We start from the raw sequence: 23399 nt of genomic DNA on the forward strand, positions 1-23399 counted from the left end.
TAAGGGAGAGCAGAAAGGAAAGCGTAATGGTGACAAATTAGGGGAATACAATGGATGGATGAAAGATATTGACTTCATAAATACTAGGCATCAAGATAAAGGAATGGATGGAGGTGGGGGTGTTGGTGGCTAGAAAGAAAGACATAATGGAAGATATAAAAAAAGGACTGTTGTGATGATTGGCTAATCCATCTCATTACTGCCCTGAGGCAGCAGGAGGATGCACTCAGCTACATAAGGTTGTAATTCAGCCGGTCCTGATGATGTTAAGTGATGGCAGTTTAAACTTCTGATGTTTATTGGAGGTTGGCCGGTGCACATGCTGCAGACAGACGGGTTAAATATTTAAAACGGATTCAAGTGCTGTGTTTTTGCAATGCCGTTAATATTGCTGTTATTTTTAAAAGAGCACATAAAAACATTTAAAGTAAAAAGGGGTAGGTTTATTGAGTCGGTCCACGGAGAGTAATGCACTTTAGTGTAGTGCAGTGTGTGTTTGCACATCTGAAATCTGTAAACTGAACTTTACCAGGATGCAATTACAAAAACAACTCTTTTCACGAGATGCAGTCTGACTGAATAGCTGTTTGGAATAGTCTGTATAGTTTACATTACGGTTTGTAAATGGGTCCGCTTGTATGTGGATAGGAGTTGCGTCGCGATAAATATTCACACAACCTGTACAACCTGTATACAAGCTTTGTGAATGTGCTCATTTCATTTATCAGACTTTAGAATGTACCATGTGGCGTTTTTGACCAGGCTGTATGGACAGCACTGGAGATGGGCGATGTGACACACATTCACGTCGCAGGTTTCCTCGCTATTCCACTGATGGACAGTTGATGGAAGTAGGGTTGGGCAATATGTTAACATTTTCCAACCGGCAACCGTGAGCAGCGCTTATCACTCGTTTTTCGGAGACGGACCTTTAAATTAACAAAATACAATGAGAAAAATCTGGTGTTGTACTCGCCCGACCCTAGGTGGAAGTAAGGCGCAAAGACACATAGCGATCCGACAAACGAAGGCAGTAAAGAAGAACACGGGCAAGCAATCCAAATAAATAAAAACTGCTCCTTTGGGACTGATGTAGTTTAATAATGAATAATAGCTTTTACGTCACCTAATCAGTGTACAGGAAATGTTAGTCGGTCCCTTGTATTTGACACATTCAGTATACATTTGCCGACAGTCCCTACAAGAGGCCTAGTGTGTGTCTTTAGGCAGTCACAGCACATGGAAAAGCAAAGGGGTGAGATCACCGTTGGGGAGGTGGTGGAGTGCTTCATTTGCATATTGAAAAGAAACATACTCGACACTGAAAGACGGCCAATTTTCTCTTCACTAAAAGCAGTGGACAGGTGAAAGAAGACCTCACCCTATTACAAATGGACCTAAAGAAAAAAGAAGTCTCTTTTCAGCCTCAAATGGAGATTTTACACCCCCCCACCCACCCCCTACAAAAAAAAAAAGAAGAAAATTGAAAGACCAAACCCGTCCTGTACTTTGAGGATTGTGAATAGAGTGCCCCGCAGACTGCCTGCCTGCCCCACATACGGTGGCTGAATACAAAAGACCCCCCCCTCTGTAAGAGCGATCACTACGGGAGACCACTCTATCTGCACCGCTGCAGCGACAGGTCTCAATGAAGCTGTCAGCACACATGTGCACACACTCACAAACACAGACACCTTGCATCTAGCTATTTATTCCTTAAGCAGTTACAGCCACACACACACACACACACACACACACACACACACACACACGTTCCCAAACACTCATGGCCGATGCTTTCTTTTCATCCTCCAGTGCCGGGCAGGAACATGGAGGAAGATGAGTGTTTGCCGCTGATTTGAATATTTAAATTATTTATCACCAGAGAGTATTGAGAGGCATGCCAGGGGACACGGGGGAGCACGGTGAGGGTGCATCTAGCCATGTTTAGATTCGATAGCGGGCTGTTATTGCCTGAGGGGACACAGGGAAGTGGAAAAACATTTGCCGGACATGTTATTTGTTCTGCGTCAGTAATGAATCAAAAATCTTTTACGTGAATTCTTCAGTAATGTGAGATTGCTGTCGTCTCTCAGGACATTAATGTAAATACCGCATTAATAAAACTCTCAATGTTGATAATCATTACATTGCAATATGCGTTTATTGCTCTTATATCCCCGAGTCCTCCCGCCATCATATCGTACTGTACTGGGACTGTAAAACACTTTTTATAAATAATAGCTCACTGTGGAACCACAATAAAAAAAGAGGTTTGTAAAGCGGATGATGTAATGGTCCTCAGAAATATCAGAGAAGGGAGAGTTCCACTTTGGCTTGTTGCAACTCAGAGTCTGAGAAACACACACTTGCCTTTCCCCGACGGAGAACAATCCTGGGAAATGGAGGAATTTACTATAGGTCACGCGATGACAGGGCTAGTGAAGGGAAAAAATATTTAAATTGGGCTTAACACATGGAGCATTTCTCACTTTGACACCGGATTCTCATTGTCAATCGTTCCCTTCCCTGCTCTCATGCTGGGTACAGGCTGGTCTCTGCTGATCTCTCCCTCCCGCTTCTTTATGCACTCAGCACTAAGTTACAATCTCGAGACAAAGGAAGTCCTCGGCCGGCCCCCTGTCGCTGTCCCTTTCCCTCTCTGGTGCACAAGTTTCAAAAACAGCGCCGATGGTAATCAAACTCTGAGAAGAGAAGATTGCCACGAGGCCAGTCTTCTCAAGTCTTGGAAATCAATCATTCTCACATAAGCACATGTTTTCATGTTGCAACATGCAAATGTGGCTTGGTATAAACAATCATCATGTGTTTTGGTTGTCCTCAGAGGACAGAATGCAGAGTTTTCCTTTTATTCTTGGTTTCTTTTATAATGGATTCAGATTTTCTTTGTTTGCTCAGCGTGGTACTCGTTAGGTGGAATTACAGCCGAGTGTAGTTTTTGTGAAGCCCTTTTTAAAAAGCCTTTATTGCATCAATTTATCGAGTATCTTCTATCAATCTGCTTGTGAAGCCTATGAATTAAAGATAATTAAGCCTCGTTTTGGCAGCAATTTTCTTCCGGCAGATTTTTTTTCTGAATGACTTTGAGTTTGTGGTGCTTATGCATGATGTAATGTTTCTCTTCAAAAGCAGTATGGCTATTTTTGTTTTTTGGCAATAACTGGTTTGCCACCCCTGAGCTAGAAGGCTTAAGCACACCCAACTTTCGCTTCCACTTTGCCCACAATAAAAAATAATAAATCGTCACAGACAGTCAAACATTGAAAAATCTCAATTGAATCTTAATCTTACATTGATGTGACATGAAAAATACAATTATTTTAAATATATTTCTATTATTAACTGTCAGTGTGAGATATCTATTTCTGATTTAAATGATTATTTCTTTGTCTTGTGGGAGATTCTCTCATTCTGCTCAGAGTTGTTGTAAGTGCCATCCATCTCCCTTAAATCCCTGTGGTGAACCTCATTTGTAGCAGTCTGTAAGTGTACACGGATGTAGATCGTGTCCCCAGTAATGATCCGTTAATTATGAGAATCCACAGCAGCCTCGGGGGTGTGAAACCACTCGTGTGTGTGTGTGTGTGTGTTGTGTGTGTGTGTGTGTGTGTGTAGGTGCCTGCGACATACGTACATGCTGTGTGTGTGAGTGAGAGCAACAATGCACACGTCTGTGTATTTAATCACTCTGTGGCCTGTTTATTACATTTGGCGTCCTCAGTCCCTTTGTCTATTAAATTTCACTTATGACTGGATTATCGGCAATGTGGAAAACATCATTCCATACGAGGCCATGCTGTACGTTCTGTGTGTCCAACAAAAAGTCTAATAAATAAATGATTTATTCATTCATACTCGCATTAAATGCTTAGTTTCATAATGCTTTTATTGAGCTTAAAGCTGCTATACATTTTATTTTTTTTTTAACAACAATTCATCGCATGACAACTCGTCTATGAAAGGGGTCCCTTGTGGCGAAATCCACCCAACTCTGCAGTTCCCCTCAGCTTCACAAAGCTTTCAGTTCATTGTTTTGTTTTTACCGACCACCACTCGCCTGTTTTGGTTCAGTCTCGCTGCTCATCAGTGTCGCTTTCGTCCGCAAACACGACTTCATGTTGATTCGTGTCTTCTATGTGTGTAACTAGGCAAATGTTCGCTAACGATTTCACAGCATAGACTTTAAAGATAATATGGTCATGTGTTCAAAGTAGGGCTGTACATGGTATAACAAGAGAAATAGTAACAGAACACGCAACTCAATTATTGGCAAAGATTGAAAAATAAAAGAAATTAAACCCTTCTTGTGTATCGTAGTGAAATCTTTACGAATATTTTTTCTTCTGTTCCTTTAGCCGAGCCATCAAGACCAACCAGGACCTACTTCCTGAGACTCCGTGGACCAACATCCTGTACGACGACTTCTGGGGCACCCTGCTCACTCACAGCGGCAGCCACAAGTCCTACCGTCCACTCTGCACCCTCTCCTTCCGTCTCAACTACACCCTGCACGCGCTGCGCCCCTGGGGCTACCACCTGCTGAACGTGGTTCTGCACGGCCTGGTCACCGCCCTCTTCACGGCCTTCAGTCGCCCGCTTCTCGGTGGAGGGCTGTGGAGCCTGCTGGCTGGCCTTCTTTTTGCTTCTCATCCGGTCCACACTGAAGCAGTCTCTGGTGTGGTCGGGAGGGCGGACGTCGGCGCCGCGTTGTTTTTTTTGCTGTCTCTCCTCTGCTATGTGAAGCACTGTGGACATCGTAGGGACCCTCATGGGGCTTTTCAGACCGGGCGATGTAGCAGCTCCTGGTGCTGGGGCTGGATGCTGGGCAGCCTGTGGTGTGCAGCAGCCAGTATGCTGTGGAAGGAGCAGGGGGTGACGGTGCTAGCCGTGTCGGCCGTGTACGACCTCTTCGTGTTCCAGAGACTCCGGTTTCGCCAGGCGCTTCTCCTCCTGCTTGGAAAGGTAATTGAATGCATGCCACAGGCGCCGGTGTGTTCGTTGGCTCTTGGCGTCTCTACCAGTTTCCTCTTCCTTCCCTCGGAGGCATACCTCATCCAGCCAGCTGTTAATGGTTCCTGTATGGTGGATTAAGTTGTGTGTGCGCATGCTGTTTGCTTTTCATTAGGAGTAATTAGGAAAGCTGTTTGCCTTTGCAAACCGCGCAGTTGGCGCATGAAAAGTGAACTATTCTCATTCGTCTTCTGCTAAACAGGAAGAAACATATATGCACAGGGGAAGTTTTCCACTTCCTCGCAACGCTGCCTCCAATCTCAGTTTGCTGCAGTAAATAGATGCACATTAAGGCAAGGGAAATTTAGATTAGGATCTCAGCCTCATTATGTGCGTTTCTTTCGGGGGGGGAAAGAGCAGTTGCACAGGAAAAGCTATTTTCGGGGTCAGTTGTTTCCTTCAATTTAAGGTGACAAAAAGTATGTGCAGAAAAACAATAAACACAACCTACTCGATGACAACCTAAATGATTGGTTCCACTCGTCGAGAAGGCTGTCCAAACACGCAAATGTACACACACACACACACACACACACACACACACACACACACACACACACACACTCACACACACTATGTCTCCTCTGCAGGACTCCCCTTGAAACTCCAGTTATCTGAGGAGGACAACCTTGACTCAGTGACTCATCTGATTATGGGGATCAGGGTTTGACTGGAAAAGCTCCTCTCGTAGGCGCTCTACATTCGATTAGAGAAACTGCTCCTTAACCAACATGATGGCCCTCGTAAATTGTATAACTACCGTAATAAAAAGTCTCCTTGGGTTTACTGAGCAAGGACAGTCTGGCTCTCAATGTGTGCAACCTTTTTATTGGAACATCTATAAATACCTCTGTTTGTCGCAAGGCTTGGGATTTATCCTTACACAGTGCATCACTCACTAAATGTCCTACAGAACTTTGTGGTGTACACACAAACCGCAGCCCGTTTCAAATTTGAGCACGACTATCTTACTCACACAGCCGGCCTCCAAACGAAAACATGTTCAACCTTCAAGTGTGTGAGGCTTTTACCGGACCTGTGGGGCAGCTTCTTCCAGTAGTCCTTTCTGGCAGAATGATAACCTGCAACTGTTATTAGAGGGCCTGCGGTGAGCGGCCCAGAGAGATCAGAGACGGGAGAAAGAAGGAGTTATGAACGTTTTTCTTCTCTGTGCTTGGCAGGAGTGACTCATGTGTGTATGTGTGTGTGTGTGTGCTTTCACGACTGCTAAACCTCACCGATGCCAAACAACACCTGTTTTTCAAATTCTACCATTAGTCATTTTATTCAAGAGTATTTACGCAGCAGGAAAACGGATGCAACTCTTTTGTAGATGATGGAGCAGACAAATATATAGTCATGAATGCATACCAGAGATAAGAAAGAGACAGTATGTCGAGTTCTTCTCAATCAAATTCCTTCTAAATATTTTGTTATCTGCCAATGTCCAGAGGAAGAATACCAGTTCTCAACCGTGCAGCTAAAGATCTTTGGCTTCTACATAAGCGAGATTTTAAATATGATGCAGGTCCTGACTTTTGTTTAATATGCATATATGACATTTTGGATTCTTGCCAAGAATCTGAAATAAAGTTATTTAAGCCAGTACGTTAGTTTAGGTCATTTGATATGGACATCACAGTAGCATTAGAGCTGTAACAGATGCACTGTGTATGTAGTGAAACACTAATTTACAACACCTGTTCACAGGAGGCATAAAAGAAATAAAGAGGTGAAAATAGAAAAGCAGAAAAGAAAGCGGGGTCAAAGAGATTACATTTGTTGAATTGTAGAGTAGCAGAGGCAGTAGAAAAGAAACCCCACCCTGAAAGACACCCTGCACCACTTGTTCCGGCCTGTTGCGTTACTGTCTGAAAGATTGCATCACCCTCAGTGCTTTTCAGAAGCCGCTATGAAAAATCCCTTTTTCCCGTTTGTTATTTATCACCGAGGAGAGCTGGGATATCATCAGCAGCCTCCACCTCTCCGTCCCGACACAATAGCTCTGGCCAGCATCCCTGTGCCAGCCCGTCAGGTCCCAGTGCCAACCCCGCAGCGCCCCACCGCCGCCGCCTCCTGCACATCTGGCTCGTTTATCACTCTGGCAGTGCCCTCCTCTATTGCCCCGGTCACGGTTATCTTGGCGGGGAGCTCGTTATGTGCCGGGGCCAGCCACAGGGGCAATCGTTTCCTCGATTATGAGCCAGACGTCTCGGGACGTATGGGAACACAAAGGGAGAGGGGATAGCGAGAGAGAACGGGCGAGGGAGAGGGAAACTATGCCCTCACTTCCTTTCCTTTATCTGGTCTCGGGCTTTCTCACCTACAGTGCCCTAAAAGCACTTTGGCATCTGCTGTTTCACGTTCTACCCCTGAGGAACAGTCAGTAGCCATTGAATCAGATGCTAAAGGTTGCAAACAAGGTGGAGAACAATGCAGCTATTTTCTATTCAAATCAAAACATTTTTCCATTTCTTCCACAATGAAGCAAAAGATTGAAAAATCCTCCCCATCATATCACCTCTGACCGCTGCCTCACAGCAGCCACAAACAATAAGGAAATGCAAATCAGCCGCAGTGTAGAGGACGAGACAGATGCGCTTCGACCAGCACTCCATTTCTCATCCTATTAAGTCCCCAATCAGACTGAGATGAGATCTGAAATGAGACGAGGCAGGACGGACGGAGGGAGAGCGAGAAAGTGTTAGATGGAGACAAAGGAAGGTGTGGCGTTAGCGCTGCAGCCTATTCACAAGGCTTTACATGCCTGGATCATAAGGAAAATAATGTCTTTGTTCTTTCCACTCTCAGTTTGTCAATGGCTAAAACAAACAGGTTGATGAATGAGGCTCCAGGCTTTAGACAGGTCTCCAGGGAAATTGTTTGTTTTTGTTGGTATTAGGGAAAGTCAGCTCTCTCTGCTAAGCCTGAGGTGAATTTGGAAACTTTGGCAGGCACGATTGATTTCATTAAAAAGGTGTTTGTTTAAATGTTGAGCAAGGATTCTAAGTATTTACTTGACTGAAGAACAAAGACCTTAGTGATTGCGTTAAAAGCTCTAAATCAAAAGGTCATCAAAAAAAACAAAGGCTGGATTAGATGCGACTTCATCTTCATCTCACTCTCCCTGATCCTACATATCCCCTTCCCTTGGATTTCCTTACTGAAACTTCAATGTGTGCACCTGGACTCAAATGAAAGACCACATTTTACTTGAAGCACATGGACAATAAAAAGGTTGTTTTTTTGTGTGTCCTTAAAGTGTTACTGACTCCTCCTCCTCGTTTATCTCAATGAGTGCTGCAGCCACGCAAATTAAGTTCAGTGTAACCAGCTGACGGCTTGAGGGATGTTGTGCCAATTATCCCGTAGCCGAAGCATTCAGCTGTGAAATGATGCCCTCGGTTGCAAGTTCTGCTGCGTGCTCCTTATTTAGCTTATTCATGGTTATACTGGGGATGCCAAAAGTAGGGCATGTTCAGACTTTCTAGCAAGAGCATTTTCTTCTTCTCATCCTAAACATGCCATCTTAACTGCACACACACTTTAAAATAGCTTGTGTAACGCGATTCATCTGTGCGATCGTGTGTAGATAAGTGTTAGCTAGCTAGCTGTTATTGCTAAGTGGGCGAAGTATTAAGTCGCAGCCAGTGATAAGACCTTTTCGAATTCGCTAAATGCTACCGATAGGTGCTTCCTTCCTGATCTCCTTTAGCATAGGGTACACTGGCCCATCCTTTACCAAAGGAAAGGAGATAATGCCGTCCCACAATTCTTTGCGGCATCAAAGCTACACCGCACCCTTCAGCCGTCAATAAAATCCACCGTAGCTGTTAAATTGGATAAATTGAAAGAAAGTCTGTGATCCTGTTTGGACAGAATGGCAGTAAATGGGGCCTTAAATCAATTTTACATGCCAATTAAGAATTACAACCCCGCAAATGGATCTTGCATAACGGCTCATTGTCTTTTTACACTTGGAACGTGCATTTAAGATGTTCTTAATTATTAATTATATGAAAGTCTTTCAAGTAACCACATAAGAACCAACAAAGCTAAATCAGATGTATGACATTTGATCAAGAGCATCAAGGATCCCTATGTTGTCTATCACAATGATGTCCCTGTATTACTCAAACAGGAAGCTCTTTTAATGTCAAGTTAACACTGCCGGCAAGCCTCTGCTTTTATCAGCCGTCTTGGTGGACAGCACGCGAGGCTTCAATCTGTGACCCGTCTCATTACAGGTCTCTGTGCCAGCAGCAGCACGGCTTTCACGGAGAGAACTATGGGGTAATTAGGTCACTCTATCAAAGTCAGCCCTCTCAATGCCAGCCATGCGGCTGTCTGATGACTTGGGTGAGTTGCGCCAAGTCAGCAGAAACCATTACACATTAGAGAGCTGGAAAAAGAACTGGATGCGTGCCTCATTGTACCTTTCATCACAATTTAGCATGTCACTGGTAAAGCATCAAATATGAGCGCTGCTGGATGTGTGTTATGCAAACACAGTGCGTCCAGAACATCGAAGGCCTTTCCATGAACATGTCACTGAGAAATAATTGCTCCACAGGGGGGGGGGGGGGGGGAGTTATGGTGCTCCCACCTCAACATTAATGTAATTATTCCAAAATTATATTTAGATAATCTTATAAATAATAGTTGGCAATTAAACTTTATGGTTGGCAGGGTATTTGTGGTTTAGTTATGTCTTTATTTTGGAGATGCAAGAACTCTGTGGTTATCAAAATAACCACATTTACATTTTCTGGGGAGATTTTGGAGGATAACGAGATAATATTCTGCTTTAAATTTCTCAAACGAGTTGTAGAAATCACATGCATGGTCAACCCCGAAATGGTGGAAAGAGTTATGAGCAGTTTAAATTGGACACAACTTTAACAAGAAAAGTCCGGAAGATTGATCCCCTGCTGTCTTGCGTCAGCCCTCGGCTGCTTTAACCAGTGCGCGTATGAAGTCAGCAGCCGTATCCTGCAGTTTCTTCAGACATGTTTTCAACAGTGTCAACAGGCAGACCACACACTTCTGGGATTAATAAAACGAGAGCTAATAATGAATGGCATGGTAAAAAGATGAAGGCTTTGGAGCTTAATACTGTGCTGTATGTTTATGTGCGGAAGAGACAGAGAGAATGATGGGTAAATTCAAGAAAAAAAAAAGTGGAATAAAAAGTAGCCACAGAAATTGACGTTGAATTTCCAAATGAGGATCCAAAGTGGACGAGATATGCGGTAGGTTCAAAGACTTGGAGCGAGCGGGATGTTACGTTTGACAGTTGGCTGGGGATTATGCCAGCCTTCCTCCTCGGATACACACAGATCACAGGAAGTCCAATCAATCAGAACTCCACAGAATTTAAGTTTGACAGCAGCAAAGCTGAAAACAGTGAATTAAAGAAAACTGAAAGTAAATACAGAAAGAAGCCCCCTATACCGACTGCCCATTGTCCTATTATTCCAAAAAAGTAGGTAAAATAATTCGGAACGTCCGATGACGTCATTCTGCATAGTAATAAGCCATTTGCTTCTGTTTGTTGCATGGAGTGTGTATTTTCTTAGCAATAGGCATTTGGCATAATGGCCGTTGGTTTTCGGGATAACAGGCTGCAGGATAAATGGGCTTGCAGTCCAATGGGACATTCTTTGGACTATTGGGGTTTCTAAATAATTTGTCCATTGGAACAATAGAACAACTGCATCCTGATTATAATCAGGGGCAACTTTCCATATGAAACATTGTTTTCCTGTCTTTGTATTAGCATAAGCAATAGTAAAGATGGCCACAAACATGGAAAGAAGAATAGAATAATGCCTGAATTTGACTTTTGAATAGTTTTCTGGTTGAAGCCAAAATATCAGCCTGATCATGAGGCTGGTGGAAAAAATATATAAATACGTGTGAGAGCTGTAGGTGCCCATTTTAGGATTCCTTTTAGGCCATAAACCACTGTTTTTACTTTTAAAAAACCACCACAAAAGCACAACGGCAGCTAATTGTTAGGGCTGTATTAGTCAGCATAGTGCCCTGTCAATATTCCTTTGACCATAGAATGACAATGGAATTGTTAGGAAAATCATTAATTCAATAGCCGAGTGGAGCGCTTAAATGACTTTTGAGAGCAATTAATGGGTGAAGTTGAGTAGGGAATAATTCAGTTGTTAGAGGGGGATGTTGGGTTATTGAAGATCTATTTTCAACCGACCACTGAAGACTTTACTTATCGAAGAGGGAAGGTCATACCAGGCTTCACCACACAGGAAATAAAACCAGCGATCCTTCCAATTCAGGCCTGCTTCATCAACCTGATGCTTCTAAGAGTTGGCTCGAATACTACAGTTATTTACTGCTGACTTTATGAATTCATCGGTCGTGCATCATTGTACAGCAGAGCTAGCCTTCGCTCGAGCGCGCTTCCCACACGTACTCGTACGATTGATCGGGAAGTCAATTAAGCAGCGAATTAAGACTAGACAAGGCAGCGAGGGGTAAAATGAAGCTCATTCACCTAAATACCACAAATGACTCTTGCTGGAATTGGCTCATCTTCTGATACCAAGCAGAATTGGATTTCTCAGACAGTTTCCTCCCCTCGACAGCCAATATGGGCTCATCCATCAATAAGCACACCCCCTTTTTGTGTACAAGGCACTCTCTCTTATCCTCTGTGTATCCGCCTATTACCGTCCGAATCAATATCCAATTTTTTCTACTCTCACGTCTCCTTGAACTGGTCCTTTTCCATCTTACTATCGACAAGTGGCTTTCTGTAACTAGCTGTGCCTTTACACTTCCTCTCTCAGCTAACCTCTTGAAGGAACATACTTTTCCATTTCAAATGTTGAGAAATTAAGTGGCGGCAGTAGGTCACGCGAGTCAACGCTAAACCTCTTATTCTAATCCTAGCATGGGTTTGTTATGGATAACTTGTGTTTTCTATCAAGGTTTTCTGAAAGCGGTCACAAGCCTACTCAAGGCATGCTCATTGTAACAAAGGGAGTTTATTAATGGGACAAATGGAAGCATTTTTTTTTGTTATCTGCCTATTGTGCAATTCATTTAGAGAGGATTATGCAGAGAGTCTAAATTATTACTGTAGAAGAGTACACTCACTTAAGAGATGAAAAAGAAAAAGCAGGGCTACGATAGTTTGAGTTATCGAAGCACTCATGGTGATTATCGGTTACATCACTGCCAACACTGACAGAACTACTTGTTATGTAAACGCCTCCTCTCCTGCGCTACAATACCACACAGTATTACCAGCGTTTACATTGAGTATTACATTGTGAAAGCATGCACACAGCAGTAACCCCCCCCCCCCCCCGGACGTGCTCAAATAGAGTTCATTTTACATAAAAAGAAAAAATCACTCATGTTACTTAGTATTTAGTCCATTAGGGTAAACTCTGTTACGAACATGAATAACAAGCACTTTTTGGTCGGGAATGCGCCAGGCTGTCTCTGTCAATAAGCCGACATGACATTTCAGTTTATTTAATGAAAGAAATTAAATCTGATTTACTTAGTCTTGGCATAAACACACCACTTAATCAGATTTAAGCAGTAATTGATTTCAAAGAAGCATCATTTCAGAATGTAGTATTGAAGAAATCTGACATCAGAGCATCAGACAAATAACTCGCTGTCATCGCGGCTACGCCTTCCATTTTCTCTCCCTACAGACGAATGTAGTTTTACAAGCCTGTGATCAAAAGGTCACGAGATCAAGGCTGAGATCACATGACCTTGTTATGTCTTGTCAAGTGTAACTCAAATTCAAAACAGCCCATTGTGATGGAACTGAAGTACATGTTTGGCCCTGGGGAGTATCACATAGTTCCTGAATCTAATTTATGCATCAAAGACTGATTTTCCTTAAGAGTCACCAAATGTCGTCTATGTTCCCTACCAAGTATGTATCAATAAAGCAATTAGGAGTTTAACACAAGTTTAAGAGTTTAAAAGGGATCATTCAGTTGACGCAGGGACGACAGGTTGGCGTGCGACAGTTAGTTTAAAAGTGTTGCGTGACGGAGGACCTAATGGTGATCATGCTGCAGAATTAATGCTCTTATGAGATGTAAACAGCATCTACATACCAACACAATGAGTGTAAGCTGATTAGCAGTCACATTCACTGCAATCCTGACAGGCAACAAGGAAAGACTTAGAGAGAAAGCCTCTCATGCTTCAAATTTACTTCAAAAGTTGACCTCAACAAGGTCAGAACTGAGTGTGGGCCACTGTTATATGAAACATTGCTGAAATAATCTTTACTTGGAATTACGTTCATTCACATTTTCTCAATAAAACGTTCTTGACATTTAAGAATTTATTGGCAAACCAAATGTGAAATTCTAAATAATGCGTCTTTCACCAGTTTGAATACGACGAATCCCATTAAAAAGATTATTTCTTAATGTAAACGGTCACATTGTTGCTGAGCAAAAGTGACATCCATTACAGCGCCCAGCTGTCCAAATCACCACTTTGAATATGTCATATTTCCACTATTTTCATGTAAACAGAGCTGTGTTGTTTCTGGCTATGGTGCATTTTAATTTCAAGAAGTATGCTAGTTTTACAAAGAACAGTATAATTGTATGCGAGTGCGGTTTATGCCCCCAGGCAGCTACCGAAAACATTCCAGAGAATACATATAAATATAAAATACATATAAAATACATTTCAAAGCTTTTTCTGTTCGTCAAACCCTAACTCGTACTGAAATACTGGAACATCCTTCTTAATAACTTGTTGTCTACAGTGAAACATTCATCAGACCATTGTTGCTCTAATCCAGACCCATAACTTGACAGGTATTAAAATTGCATTCTAAAATGAAAACAAATTCTGGTGCTCTGGAACACGGACAAGATATTGTGGCTTTGACTACTGGACTGAAATGTTGATTTAGGTGTTTTCCTTTAGCATGACTTTCTTCTCTCTCCTCTCTTTTAGAAGAAGAACATTAGCGTTTTGCTGAGTCTCTGCGTGCTTGCTTCATGGGGAGTGATTCTGTTGTCAGCTCGCCTCTACTGGATGGGCAATAAGCCTCCCAACTTCTCCAACTCTGACAACCCCGCAGCCGACTCTCCACATTTTCTCACTCGAACACTAACGTTCCTCCACCTGCCCGTCGCCAACGCCTGGCTGCTGCTCTGCCCTGACAAGCTCAGCTTCGATTGGTCCATGGACGCTGTGCCCTTGGTCAGGTCCTTGGCCGACTGGAGAAACCTTCACACTGTTGCCTTTTATGGTGGATTTATCCTCCTGGGCTTGTTTGGCCTTCAGGGCCCCACCTCCAAAGCCAAGGAGACCAATGGGAAAGCCTATATCACTAATGGGAAATCAATCACCAATGGGAATGGTTACCATGTCCCTGACACAAACCATAACACAGACCAGGGGCCACCAAAGACCACCCTGAACGGGTCAGCTGGGCTCCACCACTGCCCTCCTAGGACCTCCCTGCCCCCTACAGAACATCTAGTACTACTTTCATTAGGCATCCTCTTATTGCCTTTCATTCCAGCCACAAACCTGTTCTTTTATGTAGGTTTTGTAATTGCAGAGAGGGTACTGTACATCCCCAGTATAGGCTTTTGTTTACTGGTTGCTGCTGGTGCAAGAACCTTTTACGTCAGACTGAGGACTAGAGGCTGGAAGGCCTTAATGTTGTGTCTCTGTACGGGACTCGTGCTGCTGAATGGACTCAGAACTGTTCAAAGAAACAGGGACTGGAGCAATGAGGAGAATCTCTACAGATCTGGGATTAATGTGAATCCTGCTAAAGGTAAGAGAAGGCCGTTATCATTAGGGGCATCAAAGCTCAAAACCTTTTGAGTATCTGAAATCTCTGCGGAGCATCGAGTATTAAAAGCTGATTTAAAGTAAGGCGGTATCATTTTTGAATGCAGGGATAACACATTCTTCTTCTTGCAAATAAGACCTGTAAACTCTGACCAATCAGAGGAAACTGGGCTTTTCCTCGAGCGGGGCTTAAAGAGAGAAAGTGCTGCAACAGAGACAGTATAAGAAAAATTAAAGCTGTTCTAATAGAAACCCAAAATACAAGTACAAACCTTAAAATGAGCATAACATGTCTCCTTTAATGAACTGATCACAGCTGATTTTTGGCAAGTTGACGGCAATAACACTATCTTTTAAATGAATACCAACATTGTTTTTTTCTGAAAGTGCAACTTTTCACTGACACATGTCTCCTACAGCCTGGGGAAACTTGGGGAACGTACTGAAAAACCAGGGCAAGATGGCGGAGGCGGAGAAGGCATACAGGAACGCTCTGCACCATCGAGGGAACATGGCTGACATGCTGTATAACCTGTGAGTGTTAAAGACGCCCGTTCCCCTTCCTCCTGTTTGCAAAGTCGTGACACGTTGACAGGTTCCGATTCCTCTCATCCATCACTGGAGATTGCAGTCGCAGAACAAGAAAGGCATACTGACAGAGAGAGTGACAGACAGGAAGAACTTAAAGAAAGCAAAAAATAGATCTAATACATGAGGAGAGAAGCAAGTCAGACTCAGAGCTAAGCGTGACGCAAGAGTGTGACAAAGAGGAAATAACTTTGCGTGTCCCTGGTGTCTCTTTGTACCTTCTGCTACTGATTTGATTAGTCTTGGTTTGTGGGGCTTGTGGGAGGACACAAAGCCACTTCCAATCCTGCAACACATGGAGTCAAAGGTGCCGAAACCTCACAGCAGATCCATGTCTCTCGCTCGCTCGCCTGCTGACACCGTTTCATCTCTGCTCCCTCTCAAGTTACGGGTGTCAGGAAGCTGGCAAAGCAACATAGGGAGTAGGGAAGATGTTTTGCATTCTTTGCAACTGAGGTTCTATTTGAATATGATGGATGGTTAGGTATATTGGGGCTTATGTATTGGTATATTTGTTGTTTTATTTCTCAGCTTTCACCAAACTCCCCTCATCACTTTGACATGCTCTAATCTTTCTGTAAACCTTCACAGATTTTAAATAGTAACACAAATCCTCGGTTATGCATTTAATGGTGTTGTACAATGTCTCACATTTTTGCTTTTTGTCTTATTAGCGGCTTGTTGCTGCAGGAAAATGAGCGGTTTTCTGAAGCGCTGCATTATTACCAACTGGCCATTGGGAGTCGGCCGACACTGGCATGTAAGTAAACTATAAAAGAAACAGTCTCATGTTGTAGCGGTGGTCGTAATTAGATTAATTAGATGCGAGACAAAAGGTCCTTTATTGAATCACCATCATCGTCCAATTTCAAAGCTGAATTAGATGTTCTTTCGCCACGTGCTCATTTGGAGGCCATATTCAGGCTATTTCAGCTCGACGGTGAAATGAGGAGATTCAATCTCACACTTGAGTGCTCGCGTGTGAGATGAGGGGCCGTCTCTTACTGTACCAAGGACAGTTTTATGAGAGAGGACAGGGCAGGTTCCAGACTGCTTTTTCAACCTGATAAGTTATCTTCAATTTTCCTATTAGCCTAATTTATTTATATTTCTTACTTACTTTTTTTTCCTTTTTTTATATAATGGTAATTTAATCGGACTTCGACCTTTGTCTCCTTTTTGCTTCATTATTGCATGTCCATCTTGCTCAGCTTTCTTTGTATATCCTACACACCGTTTCCACTCTTAAAGGACTCAACCTGTAATGTTTTTACGGAGTTCATTACTGATATATTAACGTATATCAAAACACCTAATGTTTGTGGCTTTCCTAATTGATCATAAATGAAAATTCTGTATGAAAATAAAAGTACAGATTACTGGATACAATGTAGTGTGTCTGAATGTCTGAGTGACAGGTTGTAAACTTATTTTTCCCCTCATCCTCACAGCAGCCTACTTGAACACAGGAATCATCCTGATGAACCAGGGCAACCTGGAGGAGGCTAAACGCACCTTTCTGACTTGTGCCGACATTCCGGATGAGAACTTGAAGGACCCCCACGCCCACAAGAGCTCGGTCACCAGCTGCCTGTACAACCTGGGAAAACTGCTCCATGAACAGGGCCAGCAGGAGGTCAGTGTGTCGCGTTAGTCATTTCAGCTCCTAAAAACATTCCCTTGCTTCTTTTTGTGTGTCAGTGTCGAAAGAAAAGTCTGCTTTCACAAAGTGAGGGTCCCTCATCAATTACAAGGCCTGTATTATGCCGACGCAAAACAAAAACAGGACTTTTTTTTCCCCCCACTTCAGGAGGCCCTGTCTATTTATAAGGAAGCGGTACAGAAGATGCCCAGACAGTTTGCACCACACAGCCTTTTCAACATGATGGGTAAGTTGCCGTTTCACCCAGATTCTTTCTTTGTAATGCAGAAACTGAAATCGCAGGACTTAAAATGTAACTGCTTTGGCGACACCGGCTTTGAATTGTAATTCAAAACCAGTATTTTGATGAGGTAACATAACCGTCTGACACATAATTATGAGGAACAACGTCATGCTCGTTTTATGATGTTAGTAAAACATTGTAGACCCGGGAAAAAGGTTGGCTGGAGTTTCAGTGATGAACTTTACACGTTTGTTTCCATTTAGGATGTTCACTTTATCGGAGCTTTGAATTCAATTCAACAAACTGACATTTACTCATTGCCAAACCACCTGTTTGATTCCAACACTGCGCAGACTTTGTGTCTTCTTGCAGAGCATTGAAGCTAATCCGTGCAATAAATCACATCCCTCTCTTTGTTATTGTAACACTAATTACATTATTGGAAGCTCATGCCTGCCTGACGACATTGCAGAGAGATGTCTGCAAGTATTCCTTGGACAAGCTAAATGTGAATGGGAAGTGTGTTTTGTCAGGTGGAGGGAGGGGTTGATGGAGCGCAGTGTTTGCATTAGTGTGATGTCCAGGGGATTCTTTGTTTAAACTGATGTCATTTTTACCCCAGGGGCAAACAGCATGTCCTCAGATCAAACAACTTTTCATAGAGATTTAAAAACAACAATTTGTCTTTCAAAAAGAAAACTGTTTTCTCCACTACAGTGGGGTCCGATGTCAGTATGTGAGGAATGCTGACCCGATGGAAAGGAGGCAGAGTTTAAGTTTGTCCGTCCTGCACAAGATAGGAGCAATCGTCTGAGAAGCTTTGCAGAATGTGGCTTAAACAGGTGGCTAATAAGCCCTCTTCACACAAACTGCTCCAGATTTAAACCCCGAGGGTTGTCGACTCTATGTCCCGTCCAAACTTTTGTGAATAAATTATTTTAGAAAAACAAAAAGGGCCAGCATAGCCAGATTTTATTTGAACATTACATGCATCTTTGCTGAATTGCATCATATTGATACTATTCTTTATGTTTAAACACATAAAGCAAATGTTCTGTAAAAGAGGATTTATGTTTTATGCAACACTTGTGAATGTTGTTGATATATATGTATTAATATTAATAATAACCTCGACTCCTGCTCTGTGTTTCAGGAGAGGCCTACATCAGGCTGAACAGGCTGGAGGAAGCAGGCCACTGGTACAGAGAGTCCCTCAGGGTCAAGCCTGACCATATCCCTGCCCACCTCACTTATGGCAAACTCCTGTCCATCATTGTAAGTCTCTTTACTGACACACACACACACACACACAAGCGTAGTAATGAGTGCAGTAGTTAACTACCTGGCAGAGTGTAATTAAACGGAACCTGAAGAGGCAGAGTGGAGGGATGAATTATGCATATCGAGTGACTTGGAAGAGCAAGGAGAACCCACGTTATCGATTCCTCTGCAGAGCCTGGAGAACCGTGATAATTGTTATGAGGCGTGAGCTTCAGACTCTGAAAGATGCATGCTAAACAAACTCATCAGAAGTCAGCCAGAGGAACTGTGATGCATTCATGAATATAGTGTGCGACCTCTAGCGAGACTAGTCGGATGAAAAGAGCATCACACGGTGTGAAAGAAGGACTGATAGAAACGATTAATGCTTTTTCAGTGGCCTTGGATCGACCCTGATCTAGGACTGATGCCAAATAGCTTAAAAAGAAGAAGCCATAGTAGCTGCATAAATTCTGTCTGTTGTCTGAAGGTCACAGACGAGGATTGTTTGTCTGCATGAAAAAGGTATCCCTCTGTGATTGGATGAGTTCCAGAATTTCCGTCGCTCACTGTGTGTATATATAAATGTGAGTGTAAGAACACATCAAGGGCACACAAGTTTTCCCAACTTCTCCCAAATGTAACCTTGCCCTTTTCTGCAGCAAAAGCGCCCACTTCCCGCTCCTCCCACCACCGCTCCCATTCCACAAAAACGCCGTTTACAGATGTGTTCACAGCTGAGTCAAGTTTAGCTGTGGGAGTTGAACTGTGTGCCTTCCAGAGATGTTTACCCCCCCTCCTCTTCCACAGCCTTGGGTGCTGAGGAAACCAACCTGCAGTGCCTTACATACTTGCAGCTGCAACCCTCACTTCTGATCATTTCCTGTCTTTGTTGAAAGATTTGAGGATATACATCGCGCACGCACGCACGCACACGCACACGCACACACACACACTAGAGTCGCCCAGTGTGGCTGGACATCTGCTGTGCTCCCTCAGGCTCAGCACTGCAGATCCACGCAGGGCCCCGACTCTCAGAGAGGCCCCCTTCCACTACTACAGGGCTTAAGGAACAGGAGATTGGATGGACCCTGGACAATGGGCCAGTGGACAGGCTTTTAATTTAATTACTCTCCTTCCTTATTGAATCACTCCATCAGCTACATTTTTGGCCGTCCTGCCGGAGTCAAATCGACAACACAGACACAGGGAGGAAAGGTCAAACTGAAGTCTTGTACTGTGGTTCACCCCTACATGTATTGTGGTGCCGTTTTTCTTCAGTACACATCAACTTTCAAAGTGTCCATCTCCTCCTTATTAAATCCACTCAATAATAAAGCTGGAACCTGATAGTCTTGTGCACATCCACATCCTTCAGCAAATAACAAGTGCACCTAAAGCCACTAATGCGCCTCATTATTCCCAAGGTCAAAGTGCTCACAAATAAGTCTAGTGTAACATTAGAGGCCTGCTGTCTGTCAGGAGTCAGGAGGGTGTGGTGTGCATAAGGGGAAGTTGTGGTCTGTCAACACTAAGCTGATTTATGAACATGAACTCAGCTGTGTATGTAGATATATTCAACACTGATGGCTTACACAGTGATATATCAGTTAAACAAGAGCGTACCACAAAATAGTCTTTTGATAGTTGTTAACAAAACGTGAAACCTTTCATAACTGGACTGAACTTCAGTTCTGATGGATGTCTGGGGAAAAGGGTTAATTGAATGCAAAGAGAAAAGCGCCAAAGAAAATGTGAAATAAGCCATCGAGGCCAGATCATCGCTCATTCATTTGGAGCGATTGCGATTGCGTGGGAAAAAAGAAACTAATGACGCAAACCTAATAGGCCCAGTCCTCTCATGTGTTGTTGCATTGTAAGTCCATTGACAATATGGAAGCAATCAGTGCTGAAGCATGAAACAAGAGGTGGAGAAATAGAGAACACAGAAGCAATGTGTTTTTCTCTCTCACTCACACACACACACACACACACACACGCACACACACACACACACACACACGGTTTTTCTTAAAAGGTTAGGCATGGACTGTATTCTTTATGAGCATCAGTTTCCTGCTCTTACCATTTTTTTTGTAGCTGTGTGTGCATTTGTAAACACAACATGCCCATAAATTATATAATTATATTTAATTTCATTATTATTTTAAACTAGGGCTGAAGACTGAGATACTGCACGCAGATCTTTTTGGAAGAAGTGGAAAACAGCACTTTAAAATGTGTCTTTGTGCCTTTTGTGTTCAATGATCATTTTATAATAATTTCCCTTAATTGTTTTTATTCAACAAGCAGTTTGTTGTATTTTAGCAGTATACTGAAAGCAGCAGAAAGTAATCAGTTTAAATATTACAGGTAACAAAACTGATTATAAACGTGAATATCAGATGTAATCAATGATTTCCTTCCTTTTTCCTTTTTAGGGGCAGAAGACAGAAGCAGAGAAGTACTATCTGAGAGCTATTCAGCTCGACCCGACAAAAGGAAACTGCTACATGCACTATGGTAAGAAGAGATCTCAAAACTTTCCCTTTAAGAAATTGCAAACATCATCATCCAAGCCTGTTGGATTAAAAATATGGCTGCCTCTCTGTGGTTGACAGAGCTATGGGGATATCATTTTGACTCCTTCTTTACCAACTATAGCATGCCTGGTTGCCTATAATCCAAACGTCTGCTGTGCAGCCCTTGTAGGCTTTACTGTAATGATCAGGCTTTGCCGCAGTAAGCTGTACTTAATCATTAGGCAGGGGTCTTTAGACTCTTTTATTGAAGACCTGCACTGTACTTTGTAGTGTCACCCTTAGACGCAGAGTCATTAAACACACCAGGCCCTCTTAAAACTCATGTTGTAAACCACCCTGGATCCAAGCGCATAGCTTATGTAACCTGATAAGGGTTTTGGAGAGACCCACAGCAGTGTAGTAATTATTTGGAAATGTCACATTTCTTGCTGTTTTTATTATTTTCCCCGCATGTAATAATCATTTTAGCAATCCCCTCATCGTATGGACTGATGGCATCAGTGCTGGGAGCTGTTTGAGTTGTTGCAGATGGTGCAAACACACGTACAAACAGACATGCATGTTATGTTTGTCTGAGTGAGGAGACTGGATCGAAGTACACTGTTTACTATTCATAACAGAGAGTAAAACATGATACCACGTTCCGCCTTTGCCGCTGTTTATGCAGTATTTCATATCAGTTTGGAGGAACAGGCTCCTTGCAGCTCCATGTGGCTATCTTCAGGATATTCATACATAGGAAATGAAATGTGTCCTGAAAGCACCATTGTGCTTCTCCTCCTCATCCTTATCTCTCTCCGGTCCTCCTGGTGCTTTCTCCGCACTGGATATCTCAGCGTTGGAGTTTAGCTTGGTCCCCGGCGTGCATTGCTGTCTTTGGACCAATCTGTTTCCCCTTACACTCTTTTTCTCCCGCTCTGCCTATTTTCTTTTTCCAATGTTATCTTGTAGCTTCTTGCTATAGGTGATGTTTATTTGGGCTGGTCCCCCGCCTTTATCGCAAATCTGGCTCTTTAGCTATCCTGGCTTCACTGGATGAGCTCCAGGTGCGAGTGTGTAAGGAGTGATGGTATCTGTCCACATCATAACACAACGGATGCACACACAAAAGAGACACACATGTGAGAGAGCGTGAGGAAGCGAGGACACAGAGGGTGATCGCTAAGACAAGGCCCCTCTTCCTGCCATTGTTCAGAGCAACTCATTTGAATGAAAGCTGTCCCTAATATCACCCGCTTCTGAATGGTCTCCTTTGGTGTCTAACGACTTGTTGTTGGAAGCTACACTCACGCAGATGCAGTTAGATTTCAGTACAAGAAAAGACAACAGAAACACACGCAATGCAGCCTCCCCACATTCCCCTTCCTCTTCCTAAATCCAGTAACATCTGCAGCTATGCTCGGCTGTGAATTTATAGCTGAGGCTGACACTTGTGGGTGTCGTAGCAGGTGGCCAGACTCCCACAGGAAAACACATGAAATACCTCCGTCTCATCTGTGCTCTCGAACGTCTCCCTTTTCTCTCGCTGTCTCTGCCTCCTTGTTGCATTTCCTGTGTTACTCTTCTCCATCATCTTCCTTTGTCTCCCCAAAGATCTCCATCTATGTCTGTGAGACCTTCTCTTCAGGCTTTCCTCGTCTTTTTTGTACTCTCAATGCCACTTCTATCAGTTCTCTCACAATGACAATGCTAAAATGCCGATTTTTAGCATGTATACTGTTTACCATGTTGACCATCTTAGTTTAGCGTGTTAGCATACTAACATTAGCTGATTATCAAAAAATGAAAAGCCAGGCGATCTCCAAGATATCACAGTTTATCCTGAGGGGGACATGAATGTGTTGATGTGAAATTAAAGTACAGAAATTCAACATTTGTTAATTGTGCAAAAAAAGTGCAACCACATAATGGCCCTAGAGGAAAAAGTCACATATCTGTAAGAAAATGTGAATATATTTGACTGGTTAAGTGTAAACTCTGACCTGTTAGAGATCCTCTAATGACAAAGTAATGGGATTACCAAATGATAGAGTTCGTCCTTTTGGCACCCTGGATATCTGTGCCAACATTTCACGGCAATCCATCGAATAGTTGTAGAGATATTTCACTAAAAAACAAAAATGTCAACCTCTTGTTGGACCGAGAGCAAAACATCAGAGATCACAAAAGCCATTAGGGTTCATCCTCTGGGGAATATCGTTACAAGAATAAATCTCGACCATCCAATAGTTGTTGAGTTATTTCAGTCTGGACCAAA

At 43.0% G+C, this 23399-nt stretch overlaps 1 protein-coding gene across 1 annotated transcript in view; it reads left to right on the plus strand.

The window, feature by feature from the left end:
- Positions 1 to 23399, plus strand: part of tmtc2a (transmembrane O-mannosyltransferase targeting cadherins 2a) — a 48861-nt gene that overhangs the window by 18047 nt on the left and 7415 nt on the right. Inside the window, 8 exon segments of the mRNA XM_029462301.1 lie at positions 4377 to 4983; positions 14014 to 14848; positions 15285 to 15399; positions 16128 to 16213; positions 16905 to 17089; positions 17264 to 17342; positions 18493 to 18614; positions 21041 to 21122. Coding sequence (XP_029318161.1) covers positions 4377 to 4983; positions 14014 to 14848; positions 15285 to 15399; positions 16128 to 16213; positions 16905 to 17089; positions 17264 to 17342; positions 18493 to 18614; positions 21041 to 21122 — 2111 coding nt within the window.

Source organism: Cottoperca gobio, chromosome 23 (assembly GCF_900634415.1).
Source record: "Cottoperca gobio chromosome 23, fCotGob3.1, whole genome shotgun sequence".
Taxonomy (NCBI): domain Eukaryota; kingdom Metazoa; phylum Chordata; class Actinopteri; order Perciformes; family Bovichtidae; genus Cottoperca; species Cottoperca gobio.